This window comes from Cydia strobilella, chromosome Z (genome assembly GCF_947568885.1).
Source record: "Cydia strobilella chromosome Z, ilCydStro3.1, whole genome shotgun sequence".
NCBI lineage: Eukaryota > Metazoa > Arthropoda > Insecta > Lepidoptera > Tortricidae > Cydia > Cydia strobilella.
Window position 1 is genome coordinate 49339304 of NC_086068.1, and position 19408 is coordinate 49358711.

The 19408-nt window shown below is 37.3% G+C and overlaps 1 protein-coding gene across 2 annotated transcripts; it reads right to left on the reverse strand.

Moving 5' to 3' along the window:
* Positions 1–917: 917 nt before the first annotated feature.
* Positions 918–18085, reverse strand: LOC134754649 (lipopolysaccharide-induced tumor necrosis factor-alpha factor homolog). Of its 2 annotated transcripts, none has more exons than XM_063690991.1 (5): positions 17930–18085; positions 6161–6216; positions 2788–2865; positions 1855–2000; positions 918–1020 (listed from the first exon to the last, which is right to left on the reverse strand). In XM_063690991.1, exons 2-5 carry the CDS (start codon positions 6206–6208, stop codon positions 924–926), a joined length of 369 nt encoding a protein of 122 aa, XP_063547061.1. In that variant the 5' UTR covers positions 6209–6216; positions 17930–18085; the 3' UTR covers positions 918–923. The 2 variants fall into 2 exon arrangements, with proteins under 2 accessions (XP_063547061.1, XP_063547060.1); XM_063690990.1 differs by lacking the exon at positions 17930–18085 and adding an exon at positions 9967–10213.
* Between the last annotated feature and the right edge of the window lie 1323 nt (positions 18086–19408).

Consider the following 19408-nt stretch of genomic DNA (forward strand, 5'->3'; position numbering starts at 1 on the left):
TAAAAAAGAACTTGAAACTTTGTATGGAGATCAAACCTTTTTTTGAGTACAGGACTTCAGTCTTTGTATAAAGGCATATTATTAGAATACAAGAAAAGTAATTTAAGCGTTTTTAAACTTCCTCCCCTAAAGGGGTTAAAAAGGGGTTGAAAGTTTGAATCCATTACAAATGCTTTGAAACTTCTTAGAAAGGCATTGTATAATATTATAAAAAAAGTTATTTCAACGTTCTTAATAATTCAAGCCAAATTCAAAGAGGTTTAAGAAGGGGATGTAAGTTTGTATGTGATTCAGGTTTTCGTTTAAGCTAGGAACATAAAACTTAGTAAAAGGGCATTACATTAAAATAGACGAAAACTGATTGATAAAGTTTGCATCGGGAGCGAACATTTTTTTTAAATAGTGGACTTGAAAATCTAAGTGTTGAGAGGGATTATATCGAGAACAATTATTTTCAGTTAGGGGCTTGAAACTTCGTAGTTTGTGAAAGACAAATTTCATGCGTTGTATAATTATTAACAAATGATTAACCGTCCCTGCTAATATCTTTTGCTGCATAATGTTCTATGCTCATGTAAAATATATAACCACCAACATACAAATCCACGCGTACGAAGTCGCGGGCAACAGCTAGTCTACCAATAAACCTCAACTTACATTCTACTGCAATAATTTTTTCAACGGTAGCAAAACTAAAAGTCGAAATGAGTAAACTTACCTTAGACCTTATTAATATTTTAAGAATATTAGCAACTAGCGCCCCGCCCCGGCTTCGCACGGGTTACTCTTAACAAATTATAATGATACACCTAAACCTTCCTTAAGAATCACTCTATTATCGCGAACATACAGACAGACGAGGCGGGGGACTTTTTATAAGATGTATAGATAAATGAGTATGAGTATGCTCAAGTTTATTATTGTTACTTTTCGTAAGTACCTAAGTATCTATGACAGCTGGGACAGTAGTGGTCCGCGTTTTTGGCAGAGTCCGATCCATATGGCACGCAGCACAGGCAACTGGACAGGAAAAATTGTATGTTATTAATTGCTTCCATTAATTTTCATGTTACCCCGAGTGTCCAGTAGCTAAATGCCGGGACAACGCAAGGAATATTAAAATAAATATTCCTGGAGATTTTCGAGTATTGAGTTCTAATTAATTAGAATTCAATAGGTACTTACTCCACGGGTCTACGGTTAATTTTAGCACTACATACTTATATACAGTCAAGGGCATAAATATATATACATTCCCAAAGTTTCAAAAATATGTGTACTCTCTTACACCTTAGACAATAAAGTCGTGTTCACATATTTTTGAGCCGTTTGTCTGGATCCAAAGAGGATATAGGTAATAAGAAAGAGCGGTACTGTCATAGTAGATTTTGTAACCACAGTAAATTCACTGCCATCTAGCGACACACCTTAAAACTAAAAATTAAGATGTATAAAAATACGATAAAATGTATTTAAATATGGATAAATGATTTTTTTTATTTGCATTAATTATTTTTATGATTTTGACCCATGTTCTTTCACTGATACGCGTTTAAATTGTTAAATAACAAACGAAACCGTCAACGCCATCTATACGACAGTAGGCCAAAGCTAGTAGCGCCCGAGAATCAAATTTTCTTGATTTTCGAGGCACGTTTTTTCCTTAGACTGTATTTATCTATGACGGAGTTATATCTATCTTTGTCTGGATCGATATTTTTGCCTTCGACTGTACATACTATATCGACTAATAATGTCAATGTTTGACACGCAATCCCCTAAAATCAAAGTACGAAAAAAAGTATTTATAAGTTTAAAACCACTGAAGAAAAGAAATTCTGATTTACAAATTACCATGCCAAGCACCAAAGGGCAGCGGCTATGTGAGTGCGAGATGTAGTAGTGTACTGCACCGCGGTCTTGATGCTCGCGTTGCAGAATGGACACTCGCACAGCGTGTTCTCGGGGCCTAGCACCAGCAGCAGTAGCAGCGGTGACATCTAACAAACAACATCAAAATACAATAAACTATTATTTTAATACAGTTCATCTAAAAATAGTGCTTTACATATAGCTGCGCAAAGTTCGTTTTTACTTACTAGTACTTTTTAGTTTCCCATTTTTAGGGTTCCGTAGTCAACTAGTAACCCATATAGTTTCGACATGTCCATCTGTCTGTCCGTCCGCAGCTTTGCTCACTCCGTAATCGTTAGTACTAGAAAGCTGAATTTTGGCATGGATCATGGCAACAAAATAAAAATTCCTAGGGTAATTCCCCTCCGCTTTAACCCAATCCCCCTCCAGCCAGACTCCACATAGCGTGAAAATATCGCGACGTTGACGTATGACTCTCGCACATTCGCACAACTTCACGGCGATTTCGCAGTGTGGTTTGCGGCAAGATGGCGGAAAAGCAGCAGTCCAAAAAATTATACAAGTAAGATCAATGTCAATGAAAACTATGTATAGCGAACATGATCGGTTGAGCTGTTGTTGAGTTTTTGCAGTCTTCCCTTCTTAGTAAAAATGCTGCAAAGCTACTGCCACAGCCTATTGTGACGGGCGGGTACCTAAGGGCCCGATATGCTATTGGCCGGTTTTTAATTTCTGATCCTAATCCAAACATCCACACCAGCTTTCTTTTTAAAGTAAATAAAATAATGAGTCTGAAACCCTTAGGCCAAATTAAAAAAAAATGGAACGTCCATCTGAACACGTCACTACTTCATGCAAAAGATTAGAAAAGTGCGAAGGCACACTACACCGTCTACAGCTGCACCTACTCACCCCAGCCTTGATAACAGGCGCTGAGCCAATCGCCGTCGCCAATGTCTGGTTCATGGAGGCGTTGTCCTTCTTCTGTATCTGTATAACAGTTAATTGCGATACAAGTGCGAAAAATAGGAAATTCGTAACGAGTGGCGATAAATTAAAACACGACCAAAGGGAGTGTTTTAAATCGACACGAGTTGCGAACCCAGGTCATAAAATTCCATTAAAAAAACAAAAATTTGACACAATAGGCCAAATAATTCACACCGTGCATGAAATAAAGCACCCGATATTTATTAGAAAAACCATTTTTTGCATTAATTATGAAAAATGCCCAATATAAAGAGGGGCAAAAAGTCAGTCTATAGTTACTAGGTCGAATGGGATATCATTTGAAAGAGCTCGAATTGAACATTACAAAACATTTTTTTTATTTGTTTTTCATAGTAAAAAAAAATTGACTTATGAAGGAAAATGTGATAAACCCCCCCCCCCCCCCCCTTATCTCCGAAGTTTACCAACGAAATTTTTACATAATAATAACATTATCATAAATATAAAAAAGAAAAATTTAAATATCAAAAAACATTTTCTAATTTAATTTGTAATTTAAGCCCATTTGCGGGTGTTTGTTATACTTAAAATGTCTATGATTACACTAAAAATACCTTCTTTAAATTAAAACAAAAATTGTTGAAATCGGTTCACATGATAAAGAATTAAGTATCCTTGAAAAACCAACATACATACAGGCCGCGCAAATTAGCCGATAGATGGCACTGTACACAATTACGCTTGGTATACTTCTGGTCAACTCTTTCGTGATTCTATTTACATGAGAAAATTGAAAGTTTGTACGGAACCCTCGGCGCGCGAGTTAAACGAACTCGCACTTGACCGGTTTTTTTCTACTGACGGAAATGGCTTGACAGACTATAAATTCCATATTAGCAATTCGTTTTGACAGTTCTAAAAAAAAACTGATTTGACTAGTAAGAGAATACCCTATTCTAGCAGTGAACAGAAATAAAACATGGAACATTACCGTTCAAATTCTCGGTACAATTATAGTTGGTCAAACCAAGTTGGCAGTAAAAAAAAACGATATCCTTTTCTTTTTGGTACTAGTACTAGTGTAAGACAAAGATAGTATCATTCTCTCTGTCTATGTTTGAAATGAGACACTCAGAATAATAACTAAAATGAGACAGTCCTTTGACAAACACATTTACGCCTACATTTAAATAAGACGATACGTTTATAGGGCCTGTAATCAAAACTGGTAAACGAAATAATAGTCTGACCTTGCTGTAGGTACCTACTGGCCGCTGAGTTTGCGATTCATATATCCATACTAATATTATACTTAAATGCGAAAGTCTGTCTGAGTGTTACCTCTTCACGCTTAAACCGCTAAACCGATTTAGTTGAAATTTGGCATAGAGATAGTTTGAGTCCCGGAGAATGACATAGGATTTTTATTCCGAAAATCATTCCTTAAGAGGGTGATAAGCGGGTGGGATTGAGATAATTAATGGATTGCCTGATAATGTGTGTAAGGAATTAAGCATATGCTCAAATTGGATGATCGCCATTAGACTTTATCCAGGCGCTATTCTTACTCTAGCTGCGGTAACTAAGTCCATGCAGACGAAGTCGCGGGCAAAAGCAAGTGATTAGAATATGACCTGGACAGGGATAGGTTTATGCCATACATTGAAGAACCAGTCAAATAATCCACGTATAATAATTTTGTGCAGATTAAAAGATAACTAGTTAAAATTTTGTTATAGAATGACAGACTAACCCAACATAGGTAAATATTAATTGTTGTGTAAACATATTCCGCTATAATAAGTATTTTTTATGGCTAGATCAATCTTATTATCAATTTGTACCTATACGTTCAGGTACAGCCAGAAAAAATTACATGGATACACTAATCGTGTCAATAATAGGGTGGATTCAAATGATCAATATTTTCAGATAATGTGTGTATTTGTTATAAAAAATCATTGAAAGAGTGACAGAAAAAACATATCTACATATAGGAGACCGGGTATGTTTAACTCATGAATAGAACATATTTTAGATCTCTTGCCAGGCATCCAATCAATTTCATGTCTTTCTAGTTGGCCAGCTTTTGTCCATAGTTCTCTGCGAATAGCATCTTGGGGTAATCTGAATGGAAAGTATAAAAAATACTACAATGTAAAATGACAATACCAAATTTGATTATAAATTTGAAATAACTAGGTAGTTTTTTATAGCTCCATCCCATGAAAGAGAAAAGGAAAATACAAATCTGTAAGAAGGAATTTATTACAATAGAAAATATTTAAATCAAACATAAGTTAATAAAATAGTCTACTTCATTTGGCATAACATCATCCCTATTATCCTCGTAATCTAAAAAGCCGTATGTTGTTATGAAAGTCGTATTATGCAGTTACGTTTTAACTTAACTGCATAATGCGACTACGCAAGGTAATATTGAAAATATTTCGTCACATTATTTATTCCTAATTTTACTGAAGTTAACTGTTTACTTAGACACGTGAAAAGTGGTCCCACTGTCCTTCGTATGAGCAAAATAACTTCTGCACCACTCCACGACACATGCACACATTTTTTTATTATAAAAAACGTTTTTAAAAACCGATTTAGCCATCCGACACTGACTGTCATTTCTGTCGAACTGAAGTTGCCAATTTGGTAGTTTGTAAGTACCAGTACCACCCACCTTAGGGTAGATTACGTTGGGCTATAATTGAGCGGTTAAAATGCTTCCATGTTTTATTTCCGTTCCCTGTATTCTAGGGATTGACAGGGCAAGCTATGCTGGCGCCATCTGCTAAATACATCGACCGGCCAAGCGGCCAACCCCATTGCTGGCAAGAAACGAAGTATTTTTTATTGACATAAATTAATTTTGCCGGAATTTATCCGACAGACAGGCAAAGTCCGCCAAAGGCTTATGGCGTTATTAATAAACGCACTACCTATAAGCCTCGATCAGCTATCTGTCATTTTTTGACTTATGTATTTGTAAAAAAGGGATAGCCAGCTAGAGTAGGAATACACGAGTAGGTATATCGCGTACGTGGGACTTAGAGCTAACTTTTCTGCCAACACGACATCGCGGCCGCTGGTTTCCAGGGAAAGATTTGAGTGTTCCTAAATATTTGATTGTCATTAAGGTACCAAGTGTTACTCAGCGTAGTTGTTACAAATGGCGTACTTAGTCGCCATGTAGGTAGGTGCCAGTACGTACCTAATTAAAATTATTCCCTTTGTACTAAATGACTAGATTTGCCTTGGTACATTTCAAAATATACCAAAATAGAGACAAATTTGCATTTCCTTACTAAAATATCCGGTTGTTTACCTGTGCTGGAGTGTAACTGTGAGGAAGCAACGGCCCCGACCCGTTCATGGTAGACCCTGTATGGAAAAAATAATTCAGTGACGACCGTAAAAAACAATCCCTCAAGTTTGCCAACCTATAGATATCTTATTTCAGCTTTATTGCAAGATTACCTTATTGTATACCCGTACAATTCATCATAACTACCTTATTCTCACTATGAGGATTCGCGGGGTTTTGGTATACTTAAGCTGGGTCCACACTTGTAAGTTGTATGATCATGCGTATCGTATCGAGCTCGCGTATCCTAAGTATGGACGCTCACTTTGGGCATGCCGTATCACTCGTGGCGTGAAAAAATGCGTCCATAGTTCCATACTAACCGTAGCGTATCAGCGTATCGTATCATAACGCCGTATCATTAAGCATGGACGCTCACTTTGACATACCGTATCACTAGCATCGTATCGTAGCACCGTATCATTTTACATTTGTGACGTTTTCAACCAAAAGGTACCACATTGTCGCTTGTTGATAAGATTGATTTCTAATTGAAGCTATATGGAAATAGTGCCTTACTGACAAGCGACAATAAGTACCCTTTTGGTTGAAAATGGCACATTTATTTTCTGTAATCGTTTGTCTGTACAGTGATGCGTGCTGTTCAAATATGTCGACAGAATATTATAACATAATATACTTTACTAGCGGCTCTGTGAGCTGTTGAGCTAGCGATAAGCTGCATATAAGATTAAAAAATGTAAAAATTAAATACTTCGTTGAGTTAGTATTATAGCGAACTCACAATAATTTTAAGTGCCATAGACCCTACTGGCACTTAAGTCCTTCATGCCAATTTCCGCCATTTTGAACATATTTCAAAAAAAATACTACTCGACCTGCTCACAAAATATCACGAGAATCGGTTGAGAAATGCGACCTACAGATGAGAACATACGCAAGCATATTTGCCCAAGCTGAAACAAAGACCTTCTGCACTAACGCTCGGTCAATAAACACAACAAACTATTGCTACGACAGCACTGCACTGCACTGATCCGATCGGTGCTCGGATCGATACACGTACAAAATTCAAGAGCGTATCAGTATCCCCTTTGATGATCGGGGAAAAACCGACTCGAGATGGATCGCGGCGTATCACGTATCAGATCATATCTGCGTATCATGATAGTGTCAAAACACGTCCATACTTACCGATCTTGATACGCGTATCCGATCGCGAGTCACGCGAGTGTGCGTGGTATTGGTATTTAATCACCGCGTAGCAATATGGAGTCATGTATACATATATGAAGGGTATACGGAAAGAACATGTCTAGTCACTTTTTTCGGAAAATGAGATTTTCATTTCAAAATGTACAGCTCTTATTGAACTATTACTATTAGTTATATCCTTTGCTACCACCGTATAATCAATCAATCAATCAATCAATCAATCAAGCGTGACTAAAACTTTGATATAATAATAAATAATTATTAGCCCGCAGGGCAGCATCTGGCGAGATGTTGGGGTGTGACGACCCCACGGACCCGAGTGCTCCAGAGAGTCGGTCAGGGTCTCCGTCTCCGGCGTGTCTTCGTCGGTCGGAGTGGACCCCAAGGGGACCCGCAGGACTCCTCTGGCTTGCCTTCATTGCCCGTCCAGAGGGGAGTCGTAAGAGCTATATGCTCCAGGGGTGGAAGTGAAAGATGCATAAGACTCGAGTTGGCACAGTGGCTGTTAACAGTCACTGGGTAGAAAGCGGCGCACACCTCTCGACACCGCTGAGCCGCTCACACCGGTGTTGCTCCTGGTCGTCTTCACGGCGGCAGTTTCAGGGGCCCATCTAGTCAGCGGCAAGTCACCACCTGCCTCGATAACGTGTTTTAACATTGTTATGGCAGGTGTCCGGACTTATTTACAATAGCCCAGTCTCATTGTCCACCCAAACTTCAATCCATAGACCGGTATACTGTTCACTTTTCTACAATAGTCCCAATACCTGCTGCGACCGGTTCATGGGTGTCTATTGTTGCGCCTGTGAACGGGTTCCAGCAGGCGTTCTACATGACATTAAAGCTCTCCAAGGAGCCTCTACGTGTTGGATCTATATCCCCACGAAAGCCTATCAAAAGACCGGGATGTATAGGCCCGTGATATCCAAGGAGATACAAATAATAATTATTATATTTTCATATAATATTTATGTAAGTATTTATTCATTCATATTCATATTTTAATATTTATAATATTACATGTCATTTTTATATTAATAAATTGTACCATTATTCTAAAATAAATAATAATATTTAGGTACATTCGTTAAAAACTATAACAATAATAATTGTAATGCTAACGGCGAGTACTTGCACAGACATAATCTCGTAGCCAGGATTATTCACCAGCAACTTGCTCTTCTATACGGCCTAGTGGACCGCGAAGTACCGTACTACAAGTATTTACCTGTGCCAGTTCTCGAGAATGGTCGTGCCACGCTCTATTGGGATCGATCGATCATCACTGACAGGACTTTTGTAGCCAATAAGCCTGATATTGTGATAATAGATCGATCGCAACGCCGGGCCGTGCTCGTCGACATCACCATCCCCCATGATGAGAATCTCGTGAAAGCCGAGAAGGACAAGTCCAGTAATTACCTAGACTTGGCTCACGAGATAACCGCCATGTGGGATGTTGATTCGACGATCATGTCCCGATAGTCGTTTCAGCGAACGGTCTCATAGCGAAGAGTCTCGACCAACACCTTGAGAGACTCTCGCTAGGTGGTTGGATCAAGGGTCAGATGCAGAAGGCGGTGATCTGGGACACGGCGCGGATAGTCCGACGGTTCCTCTCCCTGCGGCCCTGACCACCGGCAGCTTGGGCCTTGCCCCGCTACCGGCGGCACCCTAGGTTAGGTTTTTTATAATGTGTTAATATATTTTTTGTAATGTTTTGTGTTTTTATATTTTACTTTTATACTCATATTGTAAAAAGCCTAGCCTAAGACTAAAAATAAATAAAGATGTAATGATAAAATGAATTCTAATTAAAGCTCAACTTTTAAAAATTCGTCAGCTGTAGAGTGCGTGTCTGTGTGTTATGTAAGTATATGTTAAGAGGCCATGATGAGTGGACATGTTAGAAATTTGTTCGGTACGTTCTATAGCTCGCACCTCGCACTTATGAACTTGCGATACCCTACTGTCAGGGGCTAATTTACTTGTCTACTATCAGCTATCATCTATTAATTATACATTTTGTATATTTGTGTTTAATTTTCTTGTAAGAATTTAAAAACATTCTAGTTAATAGTCATTGAACCATGTTGCAGTTTCACTAGTCAGGGATGTAAAAAAACCTGAGTAGAATATTGTGTTTAACGCTCTATTATGTATTTAAATCATCGACCTTTTCATTAACGTCGTTTATATAAGCTCTATGGGCCAGACAGCAGTGTAGAGTTAGACCAAGAAAAGTCTGCAGCGATTTTGATAGCATACGCAGTGCAAGTGTTATTTTAACGTCAAACTTCTATGAAATTATGACGTATAAATTACACTTGCACTGCGTGTGCTATCACTATCAAAATCGCTGCAGACTTTTCTTAGTCTAACTCTAAAACGAGGTTTAGAACTTTAGACTAGCAAGAACTTGCATGCAATTTAAGTTACATTGCCGAGTACTAAAGTAAACTGTATTCAAAAGTTTGATCAGGTACCGCAATGTAACGAAAATTGCATGCAAGTTCTTGCTAGTCTAAACCTCGCTTAATATCTTAATTGACGATAATTATATTTAAGATTCATAGACAAGAGATACATACCTAGATACGTAAATCGCACACGCCGTTCCCGAGATTTCGTCGACACCTCTCCATTTATCATTACTAAACTTTCAAGAACTTGCTAGTAATGACTAAAGCCAAGACGACTTTCGTCGAATCACTTTATTAAATAGTACCACTTACTGGATTTCTACATATGTAATCAAAAATACCTATACCATATATATGTACAAAGACCTACTTTAGTTTCGAGTAGTTAGGCATTTAGGCAACTTATGAAATACTAAACGCCTCTACGTATATTGTTCAAGTTTCTAAGAAACGTGTATGTACTGCAAGTTCAGCGATTACAAATGATTTAGTACAATGTAAGCATTTAATGTTATATGGAGGCTTACATTGCCAACTCAACATAATTTCTATTTGCATGTAGGACGTGTTGATATTTCGATTGTCAAAGTATATAAATATCTTTATATGTCTAAACTAAAAGTACCTATATTCGAGCATAGTTCCTGTATGATACACACCAAAAGCAAAACCTTAAACCCGTTTCCCCAACTCACCCATAATAGTTATTTGTTCTACAAGGGGGCAAAGTTGTTGTTTAACCTAAATTGTATTGATACCCGTGCTTATATTGATACCCGAGCAAGCGAAAGATTCCAATTTTGTTCGAAGTGTGGTGAAAATATAGTTAAACTATTGTAGCACAATTAGAACAACCCTGAGCCTAAAGTACAGCCCCGCATCCTAGTTTTTCATCGTCCGTATGCAGAAGCATTCACCCGTTCAATCTTACCCCAATGCACCCTACCAAATTTACGACCTAACTGAAATCACTTTTTCCTATTTTTTTCCTTTGGTTTTTACAGTTGTAACAATTCCATTACCAACCCTTAGGTGAGGTCACCATCATACAGAGTGATTTTGTTGTCTGACCATACTCTGAAAGGTGAGTAGTTAAAACTGAACAACTTTTGCTATGGGGCCAACCCCGAAAACGCACAAAAAAAATATGGGACTAAATTTAAAGTCGGACGTCATATCCACTCGGCCACCACCGCTTAGGGCCTATTGCTAAATAAAAAATTAGTGATTTTGTATGTAAAATCACTATTAGTACTTATTAGCTTGTATTGTATTATGCAATAGGCCCCTGCTGTATCATACATTTCGGCGAATCATATGTCAATAATTTCTATGGAGCATGGCCAGACATAACAAAATCAACCTGTATACAAATCAATGATTAAATACCTTCAAAATATATCTTCATACTCACATCGTACATCTTAGACCTTTACTTTATCTGCTATTTGTAGAAACTGCAAAAGTAACTTTGTAATAGCATAGGACTACAAAAGTGTGTACTGCTGTGTAGTCCTACCTAAAACGGCAAGTAAGTACTTATGCAGTTCTTAAATCTTTAAAACGTGACTGATATTGCAATATTTTTAGGTTTTTTATGGCTTGATAAGCTAAAAACTACTTATGTTTAAACTTTGAAGCTTGTGGGTCTGCTAGAAGTACCTTAGAATTATGAATATATTATGATGATCGGTAAGTGAGTGTGTCGGTAACAAAACTAAGGAACTTTGACGTGCAATAATTCTTAAACTACAAGTTCAAATTGAATGTTCTTGGGAATATATGTAAGCCATATTAAGCCTATATGTCACAAAAAATTCAGGGTTCTAGCTTTAGCCAGAACAAAATTACAGTACGTCGAAAATGGCCTGAATGGCTTCGAGAAAAAAATGGTACGGCCGTGCCTCTTATTTTTGCTCGACTTGGCGACAGATACAAATTTTACCTACCGCTACAAGGTGCTTAATTTATTTTATCTACACACATATCATAAACCCTCTATGATGCCTTCAAAATCCGTAAATAATGGCCAATATTAAGATAAACTGTTTTGTTACAGCAAATTTTTTAACTGTGAAAATGTTATTATTGCTAAATAATAACATCGATTTCGATAATATTATTTCATTCAAATTTCGAACATCTGAAAACAAAGAAATTTGATTTGACCTCTTATTCTAATATCAGTCGAGATGACCCCCCCTCTAGTTTGTCTGAATAAAAAAAACTACGGATACGTTTACGTGACATGTGTGAAAAAAGTTTTCTTTGCCGCCATTTGACGTGCAGTTTATCTTTTAATTAGTATGTAAGTAAAATAGTTATTTACGATACAAGTGCCGAAAAGAGGAAATTCGAAACGAGTGGCGATAAATTTAATCACGACCGCAGGGAGTGTTTTAAATCGACACGAGTTGCGAATTACCTATTCGCACGTGTATCGTACAACGTTTTACAGTACATATGGCCCTTTAAACTTTCGACATATGCACGAAGTGCTCTTTTACGCACTAGTGCGAGAACTCGTGTGATTGTATTATGAAACTCACAACGTTCATGGCATAAATCCACACTCGAGTTTTAATGCCTTTCATTATGTAGCAGTCACATAAACTACTATAAGTAGATATTATAATTTAGTAATTAATTTGACAAAAACGAATATTATGCATTTTTACCAGCGAATTGAACCAGAGGATATTAATATTAATTATAATGGAAATATAATAGAGACTGAGAGGAGTGACCAAATTTCTAGGATTATTCATTGACAGCCAACTTACTTGGAAATACCATATAAATGATGTAAAAAATTAAGTAAGTCAGCATTTGCTCTTCATAAGCTTTCCAAGGTGGTAAATAATGAAGCTTTACTTGTTGCTTATCATAGACTTGTTGCATCGGTACTACGATATGGAGTCATCTTTTGGGGCAATGCAGCTGATAAAGACGCAGTACTTAAAGCCCAAAAAAGGTATACGATCTATGTGTGGTCTAACAATGATGGATAGTGTTATTCCGTACTTTAAATCACTAAATATCCTAACTCTGCCCTGCCTATGTATCCTGGAAATTACTGTCTTTGTAAAATGTAATCCAAACCTTTTTGATAAAATTTCTGACACACGAAAGCTCCCTGTACGATCTCAATATAAAAATGATTTATGCCACAAAGCATGTAAAACAGCCATGATGCGCAAAAGTGTGCTAGGAATGGCACCTCAAATATATAATAAAATTTCGAACACTATAAAAGAATTAAATATTGTACATTTTAAGAAGACTTTAAAATCACTGCTTATCAAGAAATGTTACTATAGTGTACAGCAGTTCTTGAATGATAATAATTTATAGCTCGTTTTTCTATTTTTGTAATTCTTTTGTAGTTTTCTTTGAAATTTTCATTGTTGACATTCTTTAATATTTATTGTTTTAAATTTTATTATTATTGTGAATTATCTTTCTGTTCTTATTTATTATTTTTGTAATTGATTTGATTATTGAAGCATGAATACCTTAGACTGGCGCATGTTTAACTTATATATAGGTAAACAAATTCGTACGCCTAGCGGCAAAACATAGCGTTTGCAATATGCTCTAACTAGATAGAAGATAGTAGAGAAATGGTGCAAGGAGAATGACCTATCGGTAAACCCAAAGAAGACCGACACAATTCTCTTCACCCATAAACGAAAACTGGGTACATACGAAATGCCAACACTTTTTGGCACAAAACTGACACTTTCAAAGGATGTAAAGTACCTAGGCATAATCCTGGACGATAAACTGAACTGGAACAAACACCTGGACAATAAACTGAACAAAGCAACAGTAGCCTTTTGGCAATGCCGGAGGATGGTAGGCAAAAGATGGGGACTTGCCCCTCACATTATACTGTGGCTGTACAAAATGGTAATAATGCCAATGATCAGCTACGGCGCGGTTGTATGGTGGCCCCGCACCCAGCTAACCACAGTAATAGACAAACTAAATAAAACACAAAGACTAGCATGTGTGGCTGCAACGGGCTGCATGAGAACTACTCCGATTGCAGCTCTAGAGATAATGCTAGGACTCCTGCCACTACACATGTACATACAGAAAGAAGCGGCTGCTACAGCTCTTCGTTTGAAGAATCTAAACCTATGGACATCTTTCAGCTCATCGCACAAGAAGATCTATGAAAATACGATCTCAAAAATGCCCATGCTGGAAGCGCCTATCGACAAAATACCAAAAACTATGATCTTCTGGAAAGATTACGCCATATCGTTAACAGAAGATCCGAAAGAAGGACTAAACCAAACAAACCTAAGAATATTCACAGATGGCTCAAAAACAAACGAAGGGACAGGATGTGGTGTCTTCTCAGAGGACCTGAACATACACATCACAAAACCTCTTGGTGAACACAATACGGTATTCCAAGCTGAATGTGTAGGAATAATAGAAGCTTGCAATGCTATTACAAGACGACAAGTGAAACACGAAACCATACTAATACTGTCAGACAGTAAATCGGTACTACAAGCGCTATGCAGCGACAAACTTACCTCAGAGCTTATACTTGAATGCCATCGGAGCCTCACTGAAGTGAGCAAAGAAGGCAACAAAGTAACAGTACAATGGATAAAGAGGCATAGTGGATCAAGAGGAAACGATGCAGCGGATGAACTGGCCAGGAAAGGTTCAGAAACACCGGCATATGGACCCGAGCCAATTATGCCTCTACCAATATCCTACATACACAACCAGCTAGAACAACATCACAGACAACTGCACAACAAGTACTGGAGTGAATTGAAGACATGCAGGCAAACCAAAGAAATTCTACCGGAACTGAACCACAAGCTTACCAAAATATTACTGAAAACACCAAGAAGCCAACTACGTAAAATAGTAGGATTAATAACAGGACATAACACACTAAACAAACACCTACATAATATGGGTAAAACTGATAGCCCCATGTGCAGAGCGTGCATGGAAGAAGAAGAAACAACAAAACATATTCTCCTAGACTGTAAACAGGTAGAAGTGTATAGGAGCAAATACCTAGGTAATCCATGCACACTAAAAGAGGCAACTAGCAACCTGAAGACTTTGCTAGGCTTCGTGGAGGAGCTGGGGTGGTTAGAGTAGCGCTACCTCGTTTCACGCAAAATAGGCACATTTGGATGTCGATTTGCGGAAAATGCCCAGCATAACTAACTAACTAACTAACTATGCTCTAACTATAAGACCAATACAATGTACCTATCTTATAACGAATAAATGCATTCTGATTCTGATTCTGCATTTTTATTGAAAATATTGCATATTAGGCCAAGCAATAAAAAGGTATAGAGGGCAATGCTAGGAACACAATTTTTGACTTAGTAGCTTTGTTTGGACTAGTTAGAAGTTAGGAGGTAAACATATCAAAAGTCCCCGGCCTAAACCCTGGTGCTGGGGGGAGAGTGGGGTTTGAAGGTTCAATTTTTCGGTTTTTGGTTTATATCTCGGAAACTATGCGTCTGAACGACATGGTCACTTATACAAAATGAAAAGTGATTTAATTTGTTACAAGGTTTATTAAGTCAAGTTTTTCGATATCTTGTCACAGATTAATAAATAGTTACTAAGTACGTAAATCTTGTATAGTTTTTGAGATATCCGCCCGTAAGGAGATTATATTCTCTTTGATATCCTCTCTTAAAGGTTTATTTAGGGCTCTCATTTTTATCTTGATTATCTACATCAGTGAAGCTGCTAGGCCGGGTTTGGTAGCGTTTTCGTATAAATCGGGGGTGCTGAATTCATTTATGGTATCAACATTGACACCTTTCTGAAGTAAAAACATAAACTTTAAACAAATAACTTTTTTTAACTCCTTTTCACGCTTAAACCGCTGAACCGATTTAGTTGAATTAGTTGAAATTTGGTAAATAGATGTTTTAAGTCCCGAGACAGGATATAAGATAGTTTTTATCTCAAAAATCATACTTTGCAGGGGTGAAAATTGGTGTGAGGGGAATTCAGCTTCTCCGCCGAAGTTGAATTCCTGAGGTTAATACTGTTTAAATTTTGGTTTGAATTCATGTTTGGTATCATTTTCAACTAAATCAAACATGTAGACCATCCCAAATATTATTTAAATAGGTTCAGCGGTTATTTATTTCCCATACAAATTTCCACCCCACTTTTCACACCCTCAAAAGATTATTTTGGTTATAAAATCTATCCTATATACTGTCCCGGGACCCGAACCATCTCTATACCAAATTTCAACGAAATCGGTTCAGCGGTTTAAGCGTGAAGATAAGAAAAAAAATAACATTTTTTTTTTGTTTTTACTTAGGAATTTTCACGTTTGGCGATTTGTCCTCTTCGTTACGGACCCGGACCCCGACTCGGACCCGGATCCGGACCGAACTCGGACCCGGACACGGACCCGGACCCGGACCTGGATCTGGATATGGTCCAGGACCCGGACCCGAACCCAGACCCGGACCCGGGCCCGGAAATGCTACTAGAAAAGTGGAGTAGGTTAGGTTTGAACTTGAACTGCGATCCTCACAGAACCGCACTATTATCAGCAAAGTGGGTTATGTTAGGTTAGAACTGTAATCCTTACAGAAACGAAATGCTATCAGAAAAGTGGGTTAATAACTAGGTCAGAACTGCGACCCTTAAAGAAACGAAATGCTACTAGAAAACTGGGTTAGGTTAGAACTGCGATACTCACAGAAACGATATAAAAACCTATAAAATCAATTTTCAGTGCTTGGAGTAGAAAGTTTTCCTGACTACCTCAAGTAGAAATGAGTTTCAAATATAGTTGGCCAAACCAATTTGTCAGTCAGTAACAACCAGGAAAATTATACTCATCCCTTTTTTTTGGGTGTTAGTACTAGTGTAAGACAAAGATAGTATGATTCTCTCTGTTTATGTTTGTAATGAGACAGTCCTTTGACAAACTATAGTATTTATATAGTCTCCATGTATGGTATGTATGGATGGTATAGAAAGGATGCCAATCTCTTATCGCAGAATTGTTGCAAAAGTGACCGCTTTCAGCTTTAAATAATAGTTCCTAATCTCTCGCGCTAGTTAGGCTCTGGGACATGAGTATAACATGAACCATATAAGGCTACAAATAACCCGACCAAATTGTTTTTGGTAGTTTTTCGGTGTATGGTGGCGCCGCCTAATTACTGTTTTTTGATGGACACTTTTCATACATAGAGATTTGGCTCCTTTATATAGTCTCCATGTATGGTATGTTTTTGGTAAGATGACATGTGACATTCTAATGAGCATAACAATTGTGGCCATGGAGACTGTATAAAGGAGCCAAATCTCTATGTATGAAAAGTGTCCATCAAAAAACAGTAATTAGGCGGCGCCACCATACACCGAAATACTACCAAAAACAACCTACGTAATTTGGTCGGGTTATTTGTTGCCTTATATGGTTCATGTTATACTCATGTCCCAGAGCCTAACTAGCGCCACCCCGGAGAGATTAAGAACTATTATTTAAAGCTTAACGCGGTCACTTTTACAACAATTCTGCCATAAGAGATTGCGATCCTTTCTATACCATCCATAATTGTGGCATTGTATTACGAAGCGAGTGAAGATTATCAAAAAACGCTGGACAACAAATTTAAGGTATGATGGAATATATTTGGCGAAGTCACAGAAGCCCATACATTGTAATATGATTGTATTTTTATTTAAATCAAAATAATTACAGATTATTAAAATAAAAGAACTGCTTGAATATGTGTATTCGGCAAAAAGATATGATCATGCATGGCCGGGTTTCATCGTGTACATCGTGTAAGGTAACTATTATCAAATCTATCATCCATTATATCTAGTCTAGAGAAAGTGTGTAGTTATTTGTGGCAATACAACAGTGACAGACCCATTGGAATGGAAAAACTCAAAAACACTGTTAAAAGCAAACTCCAAGTATAATCAAATCTAAGCAGCATCCGAAAACAGGTTGATTGTGTCGTCACAAACGTGATTTAGGTATATGTACGGTTGCAGCTTAAAACCTCCCCAAGGTCATGACGCAACTTATAATATAAACTTAATACTTTGTCCGGCTGTTATGTATATTTTATCTTAAACTTACCGTATAACAAGGCGTAGATACGGTTACTCTTATCGGAACTGCACCTTTCTTACTAAAATATAAGTCAAAAGCTTTACAAGTAAACTTTTACAAAAGTTGAACAATTCAAAAGCTTATTCGTGTGCCGATGTAGTAATAGACAGGTGGAGAGCACGCCGAGTCGGCACCGAATGCCTCGCGATCGCATAATATACCTGCATGATTAAAACGCGCGTTACTTTATTGAAGGAATGAGGCTCGTTTTATGAATTTTAAAGTTACTTCTAAGTTGGTCCGTCTGTCTCTTCTTGTTCGGCTTAGCTGATTAGTGCTAGAAACCACCACTATTATACATGTGATAGAAAATGCATAGCGAGGCTACAGCTCTATGCGGGTATGAAGTGGGCCCTACGTAATACACATACGGTAGGTACAGTCGACGTAGAAGTTTTTTTTCTTTATTCACACTATTGATAATACACATAAATAGTTATTTGTTATACAAGGGTGCAAAGTTGTATTTTGCCCGCGAGTGTTTCAACACACGAGAAGTAAAATACATTTGCACCCGTGTGTAACACAAAACTTTTCCCCTCACTATAGCGAGGAAAGTGCAACATCCACAGGCGTTAGATCATCTTCATCACTGGAATCACTTATTTTTTTACGATATTATAACAGAAAACACTGGAAATTCTGATTTTTACGTGAGTCGGTGAGAAGTGTTTTTAAGTAAAAAATTTGTTGACAATGTTAACATTTCTGTTCTGACGTATGAAATGTCAACGATGCGTTTTGAAATTCCATCGACTCAACTTGTGCGTTCAGAATTATATTTAAGTATATAAATAAAAAATCTAACGTTTCTTATGGAAATTTAAGGTTTATGACTTAAAATTATTAAATAAAGCTAAATTTGGTCTTTTTTATTAGATTCTCAAACCATTTATTTAATGATAATTAATATCGAACGAACCATTATTATGAACGTTTTACGTTTTGTGATCTGTCAAGCTACTTAAACACGCTCCATCCAAGGTCAAATAACTTTCCCCACTAGTCGATAAAATGCGTTTTTCCCCGCTTGTTTTAAAGGATAAAAGACGGCTTTCCGAGCTAGTGAGGGGAAAAACATATTACATACCGTAAGGTCAGATACTTTAGCCCTTACAAGGTTACTTTGTCCACCCATGAAAACCCATTTATTGAATTAATATATTCTTAAATACGGCACTAAACGCTTACACAAAAACAGATATTAATCACATAATGTCGTTTTTAAGAATGTGTCAATTCAATAAAATAGCATTTCATGGGTGTGCAAAGTAACCTTGAAGGGCTAAAGTACCCCGACCTTACGGTACACACACACACACGTAAGTTATTCTAAACTACGAACTAAATATAAGATACCTATATTTAAATTTTTCGCCTTGTTACAAATTGTATATTTGACCTCGACTGTACCATAAAAAAATCGTTTTTAATTTATCACTTGTT